Source organism: Macrotis lagotis, chromosome 2, assembly GCF_037893015.1.
Source record: "Macrotis lagotis isolate mMagLag1 chromosome 2, bilby.v1.9.chrom.fasta, whole genome shotgun sequence".
Lineage (NCBI taxonomy): Eukaryota > Metazoa > Chordata > Mammalia > Peramelemorphia > Peramelidae > Macrotis > Macrotis lagotis.
Window position 1 is genome coordinate 32,615,291 of NC_133659.1, and position 21,094 is coordinate 32,636,384.

Here is a 21,094-nt window from a genome sequence, read left to right on the forward strand (position 1 = left end):
TAGGAGGACAGGGATTGCCAGGCCCTTTTCCCCTCAGTGCATTCTCAATCTTCCCTAAGTTTCCCAGGGGGACAAAGTCAAAAAATGCCCCAGGAGGTAACAGGTCTCAAAGTATTTCTCTGGATTATACCCTCCTAGAGTAAGACAAGAAAAAAATCTGGTACTTCCTCCATGTCTTGTGGTCTAGAAAACCTTATGATTTCCTGATTACATAATCCTATAACACAGGGAAGTAATTATTGTTTAAATGATCCAACTAGGGACTAATTAGGGCCTGCTAGTCTCTTTTAAACCAGAAGCTTCCCACATCTGGCCCTAGCGTGGGACCTTGTAGGGGATTTACCTTGGGACTTCCTCCAGTGCTGTAGTGCATTATGGGGTGAAACTGCTAGCCCAGGATGACTGGGCAGCTCCTCAGCTCAATGCTAGAAGGAAAAGATGGGACAAAGTCTCAAGCCAGGCCAAGGACTGGAGACATAAAAGATGCAAAGGTATCATCTGGCTCCAGAAATTTACTCTTTAATAGCAAAGAAAGCATGAGCATGGAGAATGATAAGAATGCCCAGGCACCCAAAGCTCAGGGAAAATAGCAGATGGGAGGTGGCTCATTGAACAGACAGAGCAGAGAGGACCGATTTCCACTCCAAGCTTGGAGGTGGTGAACCAAAGCCAGTTAGAGAGAAGGCAGCAAGAGGGCAGAGGCTAATATTAGATAACCATTGGCCTCTAGGCTTACAAACTGGTTTACAGGTTTTACCAGGGTAGACCATAAAAATACATGAGAATGTCGGAGGGGTTGTGGATACCAATACATTATTGATGGAGTTGTGAAATCGGAAAATCCTTTTGAAAAGCAATTTGGAATTATGAAAATAAAGTGACAAAAATGTCTAATACTCTAAGACTATTCTGGACTTAAATTCCAAGGAAATTATCAATAAGAAGAAAGTCCCCATATTTATAGCACCACTTTCTGTGACAGTTAAGAATTGGAAGCCCATCCATTAGGAGAATACCTAATCAAATGCCACAAATTGTAGCACTTGAAAGTAACAGAATATTACTTTGCTATAAGAAATGGTGTTTGTGATAAATTTGTGCCTACTCTTCCCATGGACACCATACTTCAGCAGAAGCTGGGTGACTGACTGACTACCTGGTAGGGATCTTGAGAAAGGTCCAGCTGGGAAGATGGAGGATAACAATGATGTCAAACTTGAATGGAAATGAAGCCACTAAATCATACATAAAAATCCCTGATGACCAAATATTAACTCAGTTTTAAACATAATATTATTTTATTTTCTCTAATTTTGTTAAATTATTTCTCAATTATGTTTTCTTTTTTAAATTTTTTGATAAACATGTTTACAGATTACTCATTTTCGGTATGAGGAATTAGGATTAAGGTAAAGAGATACATAAGAGATAATTTTTATAAAGTGTTCATCAGATTCTGAAGGGTTGGTTTTTGTTTTGTTTTTCTTCCTCTGGATGGGGATAACATTGTCCATAGCCGGTCTAATATAATTGTTCTAGCTCTCTGAACTACTGAGAGGAACCGCTTCCATCAGGGTTAATCATCTCACAATGTTATTGTTTTTGTGTACATTGTTCTCTTGGTTCTGTTCCCTTAGCTCAGCAACAGATACCATAAGTCATTCCATGCTTCTCTAGAGTCTGACCATTTATGGTTCTTATATTCCACAGTATTCATGTACCATAACTTGTTCAGCCATTCCTCAATTGATGGGCATCCCCTCAAGTTTTCATTCTTTGCCACTACAAAAAGAGCTGCTATGAATATCTTGGAATATGTTGGACTTTTCCTACTTCAAAAATTTCTTCTGGATATAGACCTAGAATTGGAATTGCTGGGTCAAAGGGTATGAATAATTTTATTGCTCTTTGGGCATAGTTCCACTCTAGAAAGGTTGAATCTGTTCACAACTCCATCAGCAATGCAACAATATGCCAATCCTCCCACAACCTCTCCAACATTGATCATTTTCCCTTTTTCTCATCTTGGCCAATCTGCTGGGCATGAGGTGATATCTCATTGTTTTAATTTGCATTTCTCTAATAAATAATGATTTGGAGCATTTTTTTCATATGATTGTATATAGCTTTAATTTCTTCATTTGAAAACTGTCTATTCATATCCTTTGACCATTTATTAATTGGGTCCAATTATGTTTTCATTTGATTCTCCTGGAATTCAGAAGCTGAGGGCATCAATTGGACATTTCTGGACATTCATCTTCTCACATCCTTTCTACTTGTAGCTTAACAATTCAGTAGATTCCTGAGAGATGCTCAAGTCATAGCTACTCTGTGATGGCAATTGTTCATGGATGGAGTTTATAAGGCTCTAATGCACTCCAATTGCTCACTCTTTCACTTCAGTAAGCAATGGGATGTCCACATCTTTAATCTTTTTTCCCACCTTGAGCTTTTCCTAGAGTGGTACCTCAGAATCAGACTTGGGAGGTGTTGGGGGGGCTGGGGGAACTTCAGGCCCAGAGCCAGAATTCCAGCTGACTCATCCAATTCTTCCCCAGGAAGGAAAACCATAGGGCTTTCTGAAAGTCTCAGTTGCTTCCCAGTTTCCCAGTTACAGAGCACCATGGGCAGGGAGATCTTTTTACCTTAAAAGAATTTTTTTTGTTGTTTTAGGAAATAGGATGATTGTGATTGATGCCAGTTGCCAAACCATTATTCATTCTCTCCTTGTTTCTCTGTGTCTGGCTGTCTCTCCCCTCTTCTCATTCTCTCCTCCTCTACAGAAGGCTCTATAGAAGTAACTCCTTAGGCACATTTCTAATTAAAACTGTCTATAATATTCAATTTGCCACTCTCTTATCCCTTTGTCCTCTCAGATGTAATGAAACTGAACCTTAATTCTAGGGCATTGTTGATAGTGGACCAAGGAAATAGCTAGAAAGCCATGCCCCCCCCCCCCACTATCTCACAATCTCAACTTGATCCACCTTTCTCAGAACCCCAGGAGTCTTATCCTGACACACCCAGCAGAAAGACATAAAGGCCAAAGGTTGGAGAGAAATTAAGCAGCTAGAGGATGGAACTAGTTCATTGTAAAGTTCAGAAATACTGAGAGTTCCAGTTTTTGCTTCTTAAGGAATCTAGAAAAGATTCCAAGCTGCCCCAAACAGTCTCTTATTAATAGCTTTCAGACAACATAGAGTCCCAGTCACTTCTAGGTGGAAGTTAGAGACGTCAGTCTGTGGGGGGAAGATGTCTGGTCCCAAAGAGTTACTTCCTTGGTCTTCAGCCCCTTATGGGAATCAGGGCATTTCAGAAGTTTGAACCAATCTTCATTCTATCAGCTTCTGTAGAAGTCATCCCTAAAACACCTCCCCCTAAGCAGCCAGTCACTTCCATTCATTCATTTACCCCACAATTTTCCCCTTCCCGCTAGCACTGGACTTCCTCCTGATGCCTCAATTGAAATTGGATTCGATTAATTCTCTATTTGCAGGCTTGAGTTCTCAGCCCTGGATGCCCCACTTCCCTTACCCACGTTTCTACAATTCTATTTCCTCTCCCACCATGAAGCAACTGATTCATCTCCTTGGTTCTGTCCTGTCAGGATGACTCGGACTCCTGATGATGTGAGCTTTCTCAACTTGGAATACTCTGAACACTTGAAGGACAGGCCTTCTATGTCTTCATCCAAGTCAGTGGTTACCATCTTGAAGGAGACTGGGCTAAAGACAAAGTTAGTTGGTTTACCATCAGAGACAGCCTGGCCTAGTTCACAAAGCCCTCCCTAAATCAATACCCCTTTGGTGCTGTAATAGAGCTCAGTGGAAAGCACTGGGGTGAAGATCAATAGAGAGAGAAAAAGGAAGTTTTGTCAGATAGACAGAGATGACAGGAGAAGGGTTGGGGTATCCACGGAAGCTGTATTAACAGCAGCATGCACTTCTAGATGTTCTAGAACTCTAGATTTACACGGTCTCTTACATAAAAATCTCAGGGCACAGGTTCCCGGCTCTCACATGCTCAAAGGATAAATTTCCATCAGTCCTAGAAACTTCCTCCCATTTCCCAAGCTTGTTTTAAAATCTGTGAAACATGTTTTGGATTGTTTCCTGGGAACTTGCTCTGGGTAGATAAATCCTATGTTATTTCCTTCTTTCTTCTCACCAGAAAAGTTTCACCAAAGGCCATCCTCTGGAATGATAAGGGTGGGAATTCTGGCTCTGAGACCTCCCTTGGATCTTGACCCTCTCTGGCTATAAAATGGGGCTGAGACCCTAGCTATCTACCAACATGGTTATATAACCATAGAGGGCCATGATAATCTCAGAGATTTTTTTTTTCCAAGGCAATGGAGTTAAGTGGCTTGCTCAAGGCCACATGTGTCTGAGGCTGGATTTGAACTCAGGTACTCCTGACTCCAGGGCTCTATCCACTGCACCACCTAGCTGCCCCTATCTGAGAGATTTCTACTGCCTATTGAAACTCTTGTGTGAAAGAAGAGCTGGAATAGGTGACTCCCCAGAGATGGGGGCTCCCATGAGTTACCTCTACCAACCTAGAGCAGACCTTCAATGTTTGGGCCCAGGCCACTGCAATAGTTTTCTAACTGTTCTCTCAGACTCTGGGGACTTCTGAGTTTCTTTGACTTTTTTTTTTTGGCAATCTGGATTAAGCGACTTGCTTAGGGTCACACATCTAGTAGTATCTGAGGTCACATTTGAACTCAGGTCCTCCTGAGTCCAGGGCTGGTGCTCTATCTACTGTGCCACTAAGCTGCCCCTGACCTCCAAAGTTCTTGATGATGACCTTGGATTTTCCACACCTTCAGTGACACCTCTCTAGTTTAGGTCTAAAATCACCTAATCAATCAACAAGCTTTAATGAGCTCAAAGAGATTTGTGCCTGTCACAGAGAATGAGCCTCTCCAGGGAGTACAAAGGTCTTGTGGGGAGGAGAGGCCACTGTGTTCTGAAATGGTGGTGGATGGGGACAGAGGTCTGGCTCAGGTGCCAGTTGGCACTAACCCTGGAGTAGCTTCCTACAGGAGGAGTGCCAACTTCCCTTCTCCCCCCATTCCCAGGTCTGATTCCGTATCCTCTGGGCTGCTCTCTGATTTCCCCAAGGCCCCAGGGATTCAAGCAATGCCCACTGAGCCCTCCTTGGAACCACTGCCCAGATAGGGATCCTATTCATTCTATAACTTTGTTCCCAGAAGGAACCCAGTCCATGCCTGGAGAGGACTTTACAACAGAGGAAGCTCTGCTTCTGACTGGGGGATGGGGGACTCACCACCGTTTCTTTTCTTTTTTTCTTTTTCTTTCTTTTTCTTTCTTTTTTGCAAGGCAAATGGAGTTAAGCAACTTGCCCAAGGCCACACAGCTAGGTCATTATTAAGTGTCTGAGGCCGCATTTGAACTCAGGGGCTCCTGACTCCAGGGCTGGTGCTCCATCCACTGCGCCACCTAGGTGCCCCCCACTACCTTTTCCAAGAAACCCCCAAGGAGAACGTGGGTCTCCTAATACTAAGCTTGAATTGATTGGCTTCTCAGCTGTGGGAAGCCTTTAGGGGCCAGGACCCCCACAGCTGCTCCTGGTTCCCCCAAGTCTTCTCTGAGGTTCCCTTCTCTACCACGCTGCAGAATGGAAGCATCCATAGCTTGCCTTTTTCCCTTTGTCCAGGGGTGCGTGGCCAGACCATTGCCCTGGAGCCGGCGGAACTCGCACTCAGCTCCCTGTCCTCCCGCAGCCCGGCTTGCCCTGGGCCCTGTGCTTGCTGTTCCGGCCTTTCATCTTGCATTCACTAGCTACATTGTATCCTGCGGGCCGGACCCGGGTGTCAGCCTTCCCTGCAGAGGGGCACTGCAGCCTAGCACATGGGCCTCGGGGCCTGGACTCGGGCCTGCAGAAAAGGGCCGGGCTGGGCTCCCGCCCCCTGTGTCCCCAGGGCTTAGCAGGCCTGCCTGCATGCAGCAGGTGCTCCATAAATGCTGCCTGAAGCCGAGCCCTCGGGGCCGGGTGGGGGCAGGGCCTGGCACCCTGCCTGGGGCGGCCGGGAGGACCGCCCGGGCCCCTCTCCGCGTGACGTCACAGGCACTGGGGGCGGGGCGGTGGGGCTCGGGGCCAGGGCCTGGGGGAGGGGCGCTCTGCCCTCTCACCCCGGGAAAGTGCCGAGTCATGCTGAGCCCGTGGATCCCGATAGGGCGGGACGGGGAGGGGCGCGGCCTCGCGCGGCTGGGCCCGCCCCCGGCTCTCGCGAGATCAGAGGCCTATAAAGGCGGCGCCCGGGCGGCCCTGCGCGCTGCCCCTCGTGCTGCCGCGCGCCTGCTCCCGAGTCTGCGGATCCCAGCGGTGAGGCCGGGAGCCGGGGCAAGCTGGGAGGGGGCTCCCCCGGGCGGGCCCCTTGTGGCCTCCAGCTTCCTCCGTGGGCAGGGTCGCGCGGCCCCGGACCCCCGTGTCTGCCCCGAGGGGGCGGGCCGCGCCGCACCCCTGCACAGAGGGCGCCATGCCCCCCAGGAGCCCCGCGGACGTGGAGAAGCGAGCCGGGGGCGCCTGGGCCCCTTCTGCGCCCCAGCAGAGCCCCCCGGCCCTTGATGCCGAGGGTCCCTGGGGCCGGGGCCGCCGGGCTAAGGGCAGGGCAGGCAGCGCCCCGGGGCCGGGGCCGCCCGGCTAAGGGCAGGGCAGGCAGCGCCCCGGGGCGGACCCGCGGGCCTCCCGCTCCTGGGCCCGGGCCCCCTTCTGGCTCTCTGCCTGGCCCTGCCTCACCTTCCCCTCCGGCCCGGCCGAGCCTCCTCCCGCGGTGGCCCAGCCTAGACCCCGAAGCCTGCGGCCTCCGCGGGCCCGGGAAGCTCCGGGCTCCTCCCCCGGGAGGGCTGCTCAGATCTCGGGCTTTGCATGGCGGCCAGGGCCTCCCCAAAGACCAGGCGGCCTCGCAGAAGGGGGAGCTGGGTGGCCAGGCCTGGCTGATGCTTGGCCTCCGGTCTCGTACATCAGGAAGGTGATGCCCGGACTGGCACGAGCTGGATGTGAGTGTGGGGGCTGCGCTAGGGTCGCCAGCCATCTGGGTCCAGTGGCCAGATAGGAATCCGGAGGACTGGAGAGGACTCTGGATCTGAGACCGTCAGGGTTAAGGGACCTGCTCAAGGTCACACAGCCGGAAAAGTGGCAGGTTTCTGAGGCTGATTCAAGCTCCTGCCACAGCACCACCTTGAACCTGGGTGTCTGCTAGCCTAGAGAGCCGCCTCAGGTGGTCTCGGGATTATCTGCACTGGGGGCTGCTCTTGCAGCTTCCTTCAGCGTCTTCTCCCTTGTCCCCCAGTTACAGTCAACATGGCAGCAGGAAATGCTAAAATTGGGTTTCCAGCTCCGAATTTCCGAGCCACAGCCGTTATGCCCGACCGCCAGTTCAAAGAAGTCAGCCTTTCAGACTACAAAGGTGAGTTGAATTGCCGGAACCTGATTTACATTTTCTGATTAACCACATTTCAATAATAAAGGCAGCTTTGTGCTACTTGTGAAGAGCTGTTTTTATTTGCCCGTGGGGGCTGAATTGTGCTATTCCCCTCACCCCACCCCTATTCCCCCCAACTTCTTTTGATCTGGGCTTATTCCTGAAGGAGGGCCTCTAGTTTTGATATTGCAGAGCCTTGGAGCTCCCCATTTAGGATGACTGACACTCCCAAGAACCTTGACCAACCTTTGTTTTAGGGTCTCAGTTGGCTTAGGAAGATGCCGTATGGAGGCTCTCTTTTGCCCATTCCATACCAAGGGCTGATGTCAGGGGTGCAGTTAGGTCCCAGAATAACAAAGGAAAAGGGTCTGATTCCTCATGTCTGTTGTTTCCTGGGTCCCTAGTGCTTCCAGATCTTTAGCAGCTGCCCTGTCTTCCTTTAGAGCTATGCTCTTGTGAAAAGTGGTGAGCAAAGAAGCTGGGCCTGATTGGTTCTAGTTGGCAGAGTAGCTCTCAAGCCCCTTGTATAAGTTGCCCAGCCCCCAGAGAAGCTTTTAGGGGTGCCAGTGGTCCAAGATATCACTGTCCTCTAGGGACTGAGGAACTCGATGGCCCTGGCAGATTGGTTGGGATTAAACAATGTTTCTATTGAGTTTAGCTTTCAGAGGAAATACCAGATGCTCTTAGTTGTGAGCCTTGCCTTTGTTCCTCAAGGACAACTCCCACAGGGTCAAGCCAAGCTTGGTCCCAGGACCCACTGGCTAGTTTGAAGACCATCTCTAAACAGGTGTTAAGCTTTCAGAAGGAATATGAGAAAATCTTCTGCCCATCTCTTGGGGAGGATTCTGCCTCAGGGAAGAGATTTTTCTGTTAGTAGCTTTGGAACACCTGCCTGGGCTCCTCCACTCCTAGTAAAGTTCTTAGCCTCCTAGTCTTGCCTTCCCTAGCCAACTTTTCCGTTTTTGGACTAGGCTGGTCCTAGTCAGCTCACTATGTTTGTTGATGCTGCCTCCTTTCCCCATCTTGGTGCCTGAGAATTGTAATTTAAGTCCATTAGACTGGAGGTAGAAGGAGGTCTTGTGCCAGAGGGAGTGGAGAGATTCTGGAGGATACAGAAAGTCTGGTCCCGAGTCAGGGATTCAGGTTTAGTAATCCCACTTTCCTTGTACCTCAACTGGTCAACTGAGCCTCAGTTTCTTCTATAAAAGAAGTTCCCCTTTGTATCTATCCTAGTTAACAGGGTTTAGCTGTTATACCCTGGGGTTGCTGGCATGGAAGGTGGAGCACAAATCTAGGTAGTCAGACCAGGGAAATGAGCCCATACGGTCTGGGGGAAATTGGCAGAGGAGAGAAAAGCTTTTGCAAGGCAGGACTTGCAGGGGTTACATAAGGGACAGATAGCTTGATACTTGACCCACTTAGGACATGTACCATGTCTGTACATTGCCAACCTTGCTATTGGGTGAGAGAATTCCTTTATTTACTTTCAAGGAGCATTCACTGAGAAGGAGGCACTTGGGTCTGGTCTCCTGATCCCTTCCATCTGGGGCCAAACCAGGTGATCCAAGCTGACCATTCCTCTCATCCATTCAGGGAAATATGTTGTGTTGTTCTTCTACCCCTTGGACTTCACCTTTGTGTGCCCCACGGAGATTATTGCCTTCAGTGATCGAGCTGAAGAATTTAAGAAACTCAATTGCGAAGTGATTGGTGCTTCAGTGGACTCCCACTTCTGTCACCTGGCCTGGTAAATCTCCCCAGGGTGGCCAGCCTGTCTTTGCTTGGCATCCTGGGCCTTGGGAGCAGTTGAGGAGGGTGGGGAGGTTTTCCAGAGCACTGACTGAATCTAGGCTAAACTGGAGCTCCTCTGGACCAGTTAGTAAAAAAGTCACACTCCCCCAATGGAGGAATAAAAGGTGTCCCAATGAGAAAAAATGTGTTTGTAGCATCTCTGTGTGGTGGGCAAAGCAGGCACTGTGCCAAGTGCTGAGGGTACAAGGAAATGAAATATAAGTCTAATGGGGGAGGCTTAACACAGGCACATTTATAAATAAAAAAAATAACTCCCATTGGGAAGGGGGACTGGAATTTGAGCTGACACTGAAAGTTGAGGGGGGGAGGGGAGAGCACTTGGGACCTGAAGAGGGGGCAGAAGGAGGAGCTGCTGGATGGCCTGGTACATACCTCCAGAATTAGATCATGCCCCATTAGATTTAGAAGTGCCTTAGGCTGGGGTGGGGTTCTTTAGGAGGTGAATTATCTGAATTAAATCTTTCCACACTAGTTCAGTGTCTTATTTTTTTCTAGGGTCAACACTGTCAAGAAGAATGGTGGTCTGGGAGCTGTAAATATCCCTTTGTTGTCTGACCCCAAGCGCACCATTGCTCAGGATTATGGAATCTTAAAGGCAGATGAAGGCATTTCATTCAGGTGAGCATTGCTCTAGATTGTGGTTGGGTACTTTTTCCTGGAGTTCAACAGCCTCCTCTTTCTTATGTCCACCCATACTGGGACCTGGAAAGCAGAGATGAATGTGGTACTTGGGGCCTAGTTTCTCTTAGGTTAAGGAGTATTAAATAGAGGCCTCTTCTGAAACCCAGAAAGGAAGGACTTGGTCCTCACTTAGGTGTCTTTTCCTTGTTAGGGGTCTCTTCATCATTGATGACAAGGGGATCCTTCGCCAGATTACTATCAATGATCTTCCTGTGGGTCGATCTGTAGATGAGACTCTGCGACTTGTCCAGGCTTTCCAGTTCACAGACAAGCATGGCGAAGGTAAGCCTTAAATGAGAGATGAGGGAATGGAGAGAAGCCCAGGTTCCACATGAGGAAGGGAAGGCCAGCAGGCCAGTGTCCACCTGGAAAAGGAGAGCTTAGCAGAGTTGTAAATATATAATTGTGGATGAATGATACAAGAAACCTAAAGAAGGGCTATTTGATCCTTGGTTGGAAGATTTTCCCCCACCCCCAAGTCAAGGAGTGATGTGATCAGTGGGGATGAGAAGTTGGCTCACCTCCCTGGGTCCTGGGAGTTAGAAGAGACTGGCCTTGATAGAAGTGGGAGTCCACTGAATCACCAATCACCTGGCGGTTGAGTTTCTTAAATTCTTCAGCTCCATCACTGAAGGAAATAATCTCCATGGGGCCCACAAAGGTGAAGTCCAAGAGGTAGAAAAACAACACAACATATTTCCCTGGATGAGACTCCAGGGGAGATTAGGGAGGCCAGCTTTTAAACTTCTAGATAGCAAACCTCTCTTGGCTGATGGGGAAGATGGTGCTAATGGCCTGCACCAAAATGAGCAAGTTTTGAGCCAAAGTTAATGTAATTGAAAGAAAGCCTTCCATGCCTGATCCTCTTGCACATTCTCCCACAAGCCATGAAAAATGGAGAGAGCACTGGCTAAACTCCCATCCCCACTAGGATGGAGGTGTGGCAAGGGAGTGAAAGGACTTGGCTCAGCAGGGACCTCCAGGGAGAAGAGTATGGCTTCTACTCATTACACTGGAGTCAGTGAAGGCAAGCCTGAGTGCCGCTTGGGCCTTGGGTGGCAGATGTCATTGACTTCCCCTTTCTTTCTGGTTGTCTAGTTTCTGTACAGTTTTCTCAGACTTGATTTTTGGCCTATCACTCAGCAGAAAGACTTGACTTTTTTTTTTTAAGTTTTTTAGTTTTTTTTGCAAAGCAATGGGGTTGAGTGGCTTGCCCAAGGCCACACAGCTAGGTAATTATTGTCTGAGGCCACATTTGAACTTGGGTCCTCCTGACTCCAGAGCCAGTGCTCTATCCACTGCGCCAACTAGCTGCCCTGGAAAGGATTTTTTGAGCATTTATAAACACAGATCTGGGAAGCACTTTGGAGGCAAAATTGTCTTTTCTCTTCATCTTAATTAAGATCCAAAGAGGGATGGGAAACCTCTTTGTGGGTTCTTAGGTCATGTCAAATGGCTTCCAGAACTGAAGCATGAGTGGGCCTGGGCATCTGGAAAGAGACCCCAGCTTTGTTTGGTGGGTGGCTGAGGATCTGCTGACCTCAAAGCCTTGGCAGCACTGCCTGTTTCCTGAGACCTTAGGCTACTTGTTCAAGCAAAAGAGAGGATAGAGAGGGCTTCATGGAAGCAACTGGAGGGAAGCCATACTGATAGAGGGAACATAAGTTCTGTAGCCATCCAGTCGGCCTTGCCTGGAGATTCTTGTTTGGTAAAGAATGTTTGGTAGTTGTGGAGGGGACAGCTGCTTTATTTGAAGGTCTTCTCAGGCTCTTTTTTTATTAGATTTTTTTTTTAAGGCAATGGGGTTAAGTGGCTTGCCCAAGGCCACACAGCTAGGTGATTATTAAGTGTCTGAGGCTGGATTTGAACTCAGGTACTCCTGACTCTAGGGCCTGTGCTCTATCCACTGCACCACCTAGCCATCCCTGAACCCTGGTCTTAATGATTCCAGGCCAGTGTTCCCATTAGCTGCCTCAAGTTCCAGGCTGACACAATGTTTCCTAAGAAACTTGTGCTTGGTGTTAGCATTGCTGGGAGATTCTCACCCTGCCACAAATTCATGGCCCTCCCGTAGACCCCTCTGATGATCACTGGGAGAGCTCCCCCTTTTGTCTTTCAGTGTGCCCTGCTGGCTGGAAACCTGGGAGTGACACCATCAAGCCTGATGTTCAGGGGAGCAAAGAATACTTCTCCAAGCAGAAGTGAGCTGTCCTCTGCAACCTGGATGTTCCCCCATCCCAGCTGGGGGGGCGGCTGTGTAAACCCCCAAGCTGCCACCTGCAGGTCAAGAATAGGTTTGCTCTTCCCCATGTTTTCACTGGAAGGCCTGTGTAGAAGGAGCCCACACCGTGGGGTAACTGGGCTTGTCCTGTCCTCTTGGGGTGGGATTCCTTCAGATCATTCCTCCTTTCTTCAGGGCAGCAGCCAGCTGGCATAGCCTGCCTTGGGCCTGCCAGGCCTCTCTCCTCACTCTTAATGACCAAGTGCTGTGTTAACAATGTTTGTACCATAGTGAGCCCTTTGGGTTTAAGCCCATCTGATGTTTTGTAGCTCTATTAAACTTGTCCTAAGAAAACCAATGTGTGGGACTTGAGTTTACACAGATGTGACTTGCCCTTGCTGGGTGTATTTGACATGCCCCTTCTGAGGCCCTATCCTCTTTTGACCCCTCCATCTCAGGGAGAAAAGGAACCAGAACCATTGCAGCCCCCAGACTAGAGAGCCAGAGGCATTATCTGCTAGCAAGGCTGTAAAATGGTGAAACAGCTGGGCTTGGGGACAGAGGGATGGCAGGGCAGGCCCAGCATTTTTATACAAGCATCAGGCACTGGGAATGGTAAAGTTCTGCTCTCTGGAAGCTTTCATTCTATGGGGGGGGGGGGAGACAGGCCAACAGATGTGTAAGGAGGAAAAATGGGTGAGGTCCTAGCTTTAAGGAGGTAGGGAAAGGCTGTACCTGTAGGTGAGACTCAGGAAGGGAGAATTCCAGGCATGGGGGAAGGGCCCATGAAAATGCATCAAGTGTCTCAGCTAAGAATGCCAGGGCAGCACCACTGGGGCAAAGGAGGGAGAGGTTGGTTTCTTTTAAGACCTTGAATACTAGTCTATTTGATCCATTTAAAAATCCCCATAGGCCACTGGAGGTCAGCAGAGAGGTTTGAGCTAGAGAAACAAACTGAGCATCCTCTGCATTAGACAGTACCACCAAGGGATGTGGTTTTGAGGAACACATCTGGTCAGGGAACTTAACCAGCAGCCAGGGAGAGGAGGGGGAAGCCATGTTGAGGACTAGAACTTGTATATCTTGAAGAATAAAGCATCTTTAATTGAGATAACAGGGTAGCAAACGTGCTACTCTGGGGGATGTCCCACCAGTAGACTTGTTTTTTTTTTTTAATTATTTTTATTAAAGGTAATATTTGAGTTTTACAATTTTCCTCCCAATCTTGCTTCCCTCCCCCCCACCCCACTTGGGCTTATATCTTGAAGGGCATTTCTTTTGCAAATATGTGGACACTTCATGAGGCTAGGGTGAATGGGCTCTGAGCCCAGCTATCTCTCTAAACCTATAATTGACACGTGAATTGCTGGTGAGGCTTCCCAAAGCAGCCTGTGGAAGTGCTGCCTCTGACTCCAGGGTCCATGCTGTGGAAGGCTGTAAGATTCTACACCCTGGGTTGGGTGGAGACCACCCTCTCCATCCAGAAAGGGATGCCCTCAAAGAACCACCAACACTGACAAGGCTTTAACTGCACAGCACTTCTATGTCTTCATCCTCAAAGCAAGCCTGTGAGGTTAATTAGCAGCTCTGTATGACATTCAGAAGATGGCTCTTAGTCCAGGTGAAACTAGATAAGTGTGGCTTCTTGCTTAGGACAACTACAGCAGGTCAAGTGGCAGTGTCCGAAGTGGGGCTTCAGAGGCACAGTCCTCTTCCAGGCCCCACAAAGGAGCACTGCCCTCCAGTCAAGAGTCCTGTCAAAGCCTAGTGCACTGAACTGGAAGATAAATTCTGATTACCAGGAGGCCACTAGGAGATTAATCATATACCTGGTTTCAGAGATTAATTAGCCTCCCTGGGGGAGGGGCAGGAGGGATAGCATTAACTTCCATGCCACTGCTGGGAGCTGACATGGCACAGGGAGGGCTATATGTATCAGAACCTGGGAGCTGATCTTGGCCAAAGTAATAAAGTACAGATAATGGGGGTGAGGTGGGCCTGTGATTCCCACTTAGTATTTGTCCTGGCCATGAATTTGTGGCAGGGAGAGAATCTCCCAGTTCTGATGTTGGGAGTTCCCTGGGGCTCTGTTCCCAAAGGTCTGACACCTAAGGTCTAGCCAGTGCAGCTATGCCCACTGACCAACTGGAACCTTCCCTGAAAGATTAGAACGCTCTGGTCAGCATAGCTACCATTTTATACATGAGGAAACAGGATGATGGATATTAAATGGCTGTACCATCCTGGTAGCTACCGAAATTTGTTATAAATTTAATCAAGTTCTGTCTGTCCTTTCTTTGGTCCTTGCCCTCCATACTAGAAGGAGACTTTTGTCTTATTAAATAATAGCAGCTAGGTCTAGATAATTACTGGGGACTAGGTCCCCTGTGGTACTGTAGCAACCCTTCTTGGGGCAACCCAACCCCCTCTCCATTTGGGGTCCACTATCTCTTTGGGCCCAGTCCCCAAGTACTTGAGGGGGTCTGGTGGTGAGTCCTTGAGTAGCTCAAGCAAATGAAGGCGCTGGGAAGGGGGAGTTGCAAAGTAGGCCTTTTGCTCTTCTGAATAGCGCTCCACCGGGGCCACAACATCCCTGTAAGTCCAGTCTCTCCAGTGGAAATTGAAGCTCTCCAGCAGAGCAATGCGGCCTTCTTGGGTGGGCACACAGTCAGTAGGTGACTGGGGTGGCAGGTCTGGCACCTCAACCCCTGGAAGCAGCACTACTCCCCGAATGGCAAACCAGCCCCCATACTTTGGATGGATGCACACACCAGCAATCTTCTGTAGAAGAGAAGCAGGAGGGGAGTTTATAGAATGAGTCCTTGTCCTGCAGCTCCTCCTTACCCTCCTCCCCCCTTTCCATCAGTAGGTCCCTCCCACATCCAAGCAGGGAGCTTTTGTTATTCAGTAAATGAAGGATAGCAGAGATCTCCAGAACCCTAAATCCCATAATTCTTAGGAATGTGATTCAACTAGTTTCCAATGCAGAAGCTTAAAGAGTTCACCCATAGGCTGGAATGCAAGCCCCTCACCATCTCTTATTTCACCAATGCCTAAGGTGTGACTGGGAGTACTGAAGCAGGGGAGGCCTGAGCAAGGCTACCCCTTCTTCCTTGGTTTCATTCAAGGGCCTGACAGGATAGGAAGTGGGGCAACGTGGAAAAAAAAAGAGGTAAAAAAGGAAAGATAAGGGTGGAGGGGCCTGGGCCAAACAGAGCCTCAGCATGAAACAGCCAGGTCCTTGGCTCCAAGATTAGCTCCCTCCTCCTCCTCCTATCCCAGCAGGGCTAGCTGGGGAATTCTGCAATTGTGCTCTTAAATTCCTGGGCCTTCTCTTCTACCCTCCCTGCTCCACCTAGTGGTGCCTCATGGCCCATTCAGTCCTCTTTCCCCTCTTCACCAACCTTGTTTCCCCAGGGGTCCGATTCCACATCTTGCCGTTGGTAGTAGTAGGCAGCTCCTGCCACATGAGCAGCTGTCTGGGCCAAGATTTTGGGGCGTCGGTTGGGATGCATGTCATAGTCAGTGATGATGTCCACCTTCTGCTCTGGAAGGCTCTTGAAGAGAGACAGAGATAGTCAAATCAGCATGACTAATAGAGCCTTTCCTATCTGTCTGGGGGAAGGGCTTGGGTGGCAGAGGGGCACTGCTTGAGGTCTGATTTTTGTCCTGGCAGAGGTGACTCAGAAGGGGAGCCAAAAGATGGGAACACTGGGTTACTAGAACCTTCCAGGACTATTGCTATGGAATAAGCAAGTCCAGGTTGGGAATAGACAAGTGGATATAGGTTTGAAGAGGGAGAAGACAGCTGTAGGAAGGCTGGGCCCTGACATAATCTGGCTCAGGGTCCTTGGAGCCCCACAGGGGCATATAGTCTTACCTTTTGAACATTGGTGAGATGGTATGCTACACACTGATCCACAGGGTCCTTCAGAGGCTGCAGATGGGCACTCTGCAGGAAGGGTTTGAGGGCTTGGTCGAACATGGCAGGGGTGCTGAGGACCACAAAAGCCAATGTAGGCCCAGGCAGGGGCAGCTGGAAGGCCGGAGGCAGCAGTGCATTGTACCATCCTACCTGAGCAGAGATGGGCAGACTATATCACCCAACTGTGTCCCCACAGGGTACTACCCAGCTTGGTTATCCATGGACAGAGACCTTCACAATTCCCCCAGAAGCTCTGTGAGATCAAGTAGCACTTAACCAATTTATTTGGCACTGTCCAGAGGGAGGGAGGAGTCCCAGCTGTCCACATGCCTAAGCTGGGTGACCCTGGGCCAGTCCCTTCCCCCATCTTGAAACACTTCCCTTTAAAGGACAAGGCTGGACAAACATCAGGTGTCAGGGTTTCCAGCCCAAGGCTGGCTGCTTGCCCTTCCTGGGGGAGCTGGCAGGGAGCCGCAGAGTCAGGGTCAGGTTAAAACACAAGGGCAGGTCCTGCTAGAGGAAAGAACTGGGGAGGGACACAATGAACAAAGTCCCAGCTCAGAAGAGGGGAGGTACTGTCCAATGGTCAGCATCAGGCAACATGGCTTCTGTCGAAACTATTTCCTTTGCCTGGGATATTCCTGAGAATTTTCATTTTGGGTTTTTTTCAGGGGGTGACCAATGCTATTTGCATTTTTGCCCTCCAGTTCTAAGAGATTCTGGGCAACTTTCTTGATTTCTTGTCCAAACTCTGGTTTTAGTCATGGCTTTCAGAGAGTCTAATAATTATCTCTCCTTACATGATGAAAAAGGGTAAAAACATCACTTGTACAAAAATATTCATAGCAGCCCTGTTTGTGGTGGCAAATAATTGGAAATCAAGTAAATGTCCTTCAATTGGGGAATGGCTTAGCAAACTGTGGTATATGTATGTCATGGAACACTATTGTTCTATTAGAAACCAGGAGGGACCGGATTTCAGGGAAGCCTGGAGGGATTTGCATGAACTGATGCTGAGTGAGATGAGCAGAACCAGAAAAATACTGTACACCCTAACAGCAACATGGGGCTGATGATCAACCTTGATGGACTTGCTCATTCCATCAGTGCAACAATCAGGGACAATTTGGGGCTGTCTGCAGTGGAGAATACCATCTGTATCCAGAGAAAGAACTGTGGAGTTTGAACAAAGACCAAGGACTATTACCTTAAATTTAGGGAAAAAAAACCCTGATATCTTTATTGTCTGATCTTGCTATCTCTTATACTTTATGTTTCTTCCTTAAGGATATGATTTCTCTTATCACACTCAATTTGGATCAGTGCAGACTATGGAAACAATTTAAAGATTGACAAACTGCTTATGGTGGGGAGTGGGGGGAGGGAAGCAAGATTGGGGGAAAATCGTAAAACTCAAAATCCTTTAAAAAATTTCAAAAAAATTATCTCTCCTTGATCTATTTAATATGAAGTAGTCAAATGTTATTCTATTTTTTCTTCTGACTTTAAAAAAAATTCTTATTGTGTCATGAAGATGTTTGGTCTCTTAAATTTCTTTTTTTTTTTTAAGGTTTTTGCAAGGCAATTAGGTTAAGTGGCTTGCCCAAGGCCACATAGCTGGGTAATTATTAATGTCTGAGGCCACATTTGAATTCAGGTACTCCAGACTGCAGGGCTAGTGCTCTATCCACTGTGCCACCTAGCTGCCCCTGGTCCCTTAAATTTCAAGGAGTCCACTAAGCAGCTAATTCTCTTTCCAAGTGTTTTCACATAGTTCTCATTTCTTTCTTTTTTTTTTTGCCTTTTCCAAGACAATGGGACTAAAGTGACTTGCCCAGGGTCACCCAGATAACTAATTATTAAGTGTCTGAAGTTGGATTTGAACTGAGGTCCTTCTCACTGCAGGGCCAGTGTGCATAGTTCTCATTTCTTTTCTCTAGCACTCTTTCAGATATAAAATAGTATTTTGTATTTTGAAAAGCTTCCTTTATTTCTTCATAAATTTTGTTCTGAGATTAAGTATATTAAGATTATTGCCATAATTATTATATTATAATTATTATGATGGAAGCTTTTTTTTTATTTGCTCATTTTTCCAGCCTCACTTCTTCATTTGGTTCTTTGAGTTGGGGCCAGATTCTGCGCCCCCCTGGAGGCCATGGTGGGGACCCCTTCTTGCTTTCTTCCGATAGTCAGGGCTGTTCTTCAGAGATCTGGGGCCGGAGCCCTGCAAGCCCTCGGTGTCCCCAAAGCTGCGTGCTCAGGTGAAGTCCGCCGGGCCCCAGCCCCAGGACCGGGAGCACATTTCGGGCAGGCTCGGGCCGGTCCCAGCCCCGGCTTTGGTCTCGGCTCTCAGAGTCCTATTCAACGTGAAGCTGCTAAGTGTTCCTGGCTATTCCGACCGCAGGCCCTGGCAGCTCTGCCCGGGGGCGCGGACGAGACCTCTCCCTGCCCCTCCTGCCCGCCGGGTCTCTGGCTGGCCAAGGTCAAGGCCGTGCGCGCAAGACGTCAAGGTGGCCCCCCCCCGGGGCTTCAACCCGGACCCTGCCCAGGTCCGCAAGGTCAGCTGCAGCCGGGCTGAGGCCCAAGGGCCGTCGCCCCTCCTTGGGTGCCCCCCGCAGCCTTCCCTTTCCGCAGGCGCGGCGCCGCGCACGCTCACCTGGAAGGGGTGCACCTCGAAGCCGAAGGGGCCCAGCGTGGCCCGGACGCGACGCTGCAGCTCAGCCGCCCTCGGCTCCATCGGGTGGGCTGCGGGCTCCGGGCGCCCCGCTCGGTTCTGCCCGCCGCAACCACGGGGCGCCGGCTGTCGGGAGGCGTCGTGCTCGGCGCAGGCGCGCAGGGCCAACGGCTCCGCGCACTACGGGCCGGCGCCTCCCGGCGGGCTTCGCGGCTGGCGTTGGCGGGTGGGGCGCGCGCACAGCCCGCTGGGAGTCGTAGTGCGAGAGCCGCGCCGAGCTCGTTGCGGCCGCGGGAGGCGGACTCTGCGGTCCGGGAGGCGCCGCGGCGACGCCGGCGCGCTAGGTTTGAATTGAGTAGCGTCGGCGGGGGCCAATTGGGAGCCATGGTTCCGGGATCTGGGGGCGGGGCTCCGGCGGCGGGCTCCGCGCCTCGGGGCCCTCTCTGAGTCCCGAGCCGCCTGCAGCCCCGGCCCCGGCCCGCAGAGCCCCGGCCCCGGCCCGCAGAGGCTCGGCCCCGGCCCCGGCCCCGGCCCCGGCCCCGGCCCCGGCCCGCAGAGGCTCAGGCTCGGCCCCGGCCCCGGCCCGCAGAGCCTCGGCCCCGCCTCCGGTCTGCAGAGCCCCGGCCCCGCCCCCGGCCCCGCCTCCGACCCGCAGAGCTCCGGCCCTGGCCCACAGAGCCCGGGCCCCGGCCCCGCCTCCGGCCCGCAGAGCCCTGGCTCCGGCCCGCAGAGCCTCGGCCCCGGCCCCGGCCTCGGCCCCGGCCCGCAGAGCCTCGGCCCCGGCCCCGGCCCCGGCCCGCAGAGCCTCGGCCCCGGCCTCGGCCCCGGCCCGCAGAGTCTCGGCCTGGCTCCGCCGCGGGCTCGGCCCGATCCTCGCAGAGCCCGCTGGCTGCCGGGGCCCGGCCCGGGGCCGCCGTTCCGCGCCGCGCCCCAGCCGGAGCCCTCGGGCCCCGGCGGCCGCCCGCCCCGCGCCGTCCTGGAGCGCCCGCTGCTGGCCCTGGGGTCCGAGGAGGCCAACTGGGCCGAGAAGCTAGACTCGCTGCTGCGGGCCACGGACGGCAATGTGGCCCGGATCAAGGTGGGCCGCGGGCCCCGTCCCCGTCTGGGAAGCCGACCCTGAGTGGAGGGGGGGCGGGGGTCTTGTCCCACGCCTCTGAGAGGAGGGGTCTCCCGAGAGGAGGGCCGAGGCGGGAAGAAGGCGGCCTGGCTTGGCCCCGGGGGCGCGGCCTGGGCCCGGCCTGGGCCCGGCCTTTGTCGGCTCTGGCTTCCCTGCCGTGAAGGAAGTGGAGCGGAGGGGCTGGGAGGAGGCCCCCGGCCGCAGGGCTTTCTAGAAAAGCCGGGGAGGGGGCGGGGAGCTCAGCTTGGGACAGAGCTGACCTTCCCCTCCTTGTTCCCCCTCTGCCCCGCAGCAGCGCCTCTGCCCCCTTGGCGTGTCTTCATCTGCCAGTTGTAAGTGTGACCCCCTCCCCTGCCCTGCCCCTCACTCTCTCCCCACTCTTCTTCTGAAGACTCCTATCCTGCACCCCAAAGGGAACCGGCCCCCTCCACTGCCAAGGCTCCAGGACCTCCCCCTCTTTCCCCCGGGAAAGGGCCTGGTCCATGGGGTCCGGGCCTTGTTTCACCCCTTGCCTTCTGCAGCGAACCTGACTCTTTCTGGGCCCAGGGTGCCCCATCCTAATTCTGAAGGGGAGCCACCCCGGCAGGCCTGGCCCATGGAGCCCCCCACCGAGGGGCAGGTCTGGGATGACGCCTGCTTCTCCTTGTCCATGTGGGAAGAAATCACTTCACTTCGGAACCAGCTCCGGACCCAGGCTCAGGTTGCGGTGGGGAACGGCTCTGTGGGCTGGGGTTAGGGTCCTCTGGCTTCTCAGGGGCTCAGGGAGACACTTTTCTTCCTGACCCGATCCAGGTGACCGTGCTGTTGAGTCAGACTGTACAGGGTCTGATGGAAGATAGGGAGCGGCAGAGATGTCAGATTGAAAATCTGGAAGGTAACCCTTAGGAGGCAGGGCCCCCATAGTAGGCATCCCTCCCTGAAGTCTGTGAGGATGCAGTCTAACGGGCCTCCCACCATGGAAGAGGGAAGCAAAGCAAGGGTCGGAGTACAGGGATGACAGGGATGACCCCCCCCCCCATTGCTGCCCAGAGGAGCTCGGTCGGCTGCGAGGGGCCCCCGAAGGGCGATCGAGGCTGGAGCAACGCGTGGAAGACCTGAACGTTGAGCTGCAGGACCTCCGTCGCCGAGTACAGGCCTGTCCGGAGGAAGCCGGGGTGACTGCCCTCTTGCGCCAGGAGCTGCAGAACGAGTGAGTATTTACCTTCTAG

The 21,094-nt window shown here is 51.5% G+C and overlaps 2 protein-coding genes across 2 annotated transcripts; one reads left to right on the forward strand and one right to left on the reverse strand.

Annotated features, from left to right (window-relative positions):
- Positions 1-6,283: 6,283 nt before the first annotated feature.
- Positions 6,284-12,525, forward strand: PRDX1 (peroxiredoxin 1). Its single transcript, XM_074221566.1, has 6 exons — positions 6,284-6,354; positions 7,322-7,438; positions 9,047-9,200; positions 9,761-9,883; positions 10,098-10,228; positions 12,066-12,525. Exons 2-6 carry the CDS (start codon positions 7,333-7,335, stop codon positions 12,149-12,151), a joined length of 600 nt encoding a protein of 199 aa, XP_074077667.1. The 5' UTR covers positions 6,284-6,354; positions 7,322-7,332; the 3' UTR covers positions 12,152-12,525.
- An 881-nt stretch (positions 12,526-13,406) lies between these two features.
- On the reverse strand, positions 13,407-19,080 carry MMACHC (metabolism of cobalamin associated C). Its single transcript, XM_074221565.1, has 4 exons — positions 18,752-19,080; positions 16,048-16,242; positions 15,572-15,724; positions 13,407-14,948 (listed from the first exon to the last, which is right to left on the reverse strand). Exons 1-4 carry the CDS (start codon positions 18,830-18,832, stop codon positions 14,544-14,546), a joined length of 834 nt encoding a protein of 277 aa, XP_074077666.1. The 5' UTR covers positions 18,833-19,080; the 3' UTR covers positions 13,407-14,543.
- Positions 19,081-21,094: the final 2,014 nt, after the last annotated feature.

Coding starts and splice junctions, on each gene's coding strand:
- PRDX1 (XM_074221566.1), top strand. CDS start 7,333: ATGGCAGCAGGAAATGCTAAAATTGGGTTTCCAGCTCCGAATTTCCGA. Junction 9,884..10,097: donor GATGAAGGCATTTCATTCAG/GTGAGCATTGCT, acceptor TTTCCTTGTTAG/GGGTCTCTTCATCATTGATG. Junction 10,229..12,065: donor CACAGACAAGCATGGCGAAG/GTAAGCCTTAAA, acceptor TTTGTCTTTCAG/TGTGCCCTGCTGGCTGGAAA.
- MMACHC (XM_074221565.1), bottom strand. CDS start 18,832: ATGGAGCCGAGGGCGGCTGAGCTGCAGCGTCGCGTCCGGGCCACGCTG. Junction 15,725..16,047: donor ATCTCACCAATGTTCAAAAG/GTAAGACTATAT, acceptor TCTCTCTTCAAG/AGCCTTCCAGAGCAGAAGGT. Junction 14,949..15,571: donor CGGACCCCTGGGGAAACAAG/GTTGGTGAAGAG, acceptor TCTCTTCTACAG/AAGATTGCTGGTGTGTGCAT.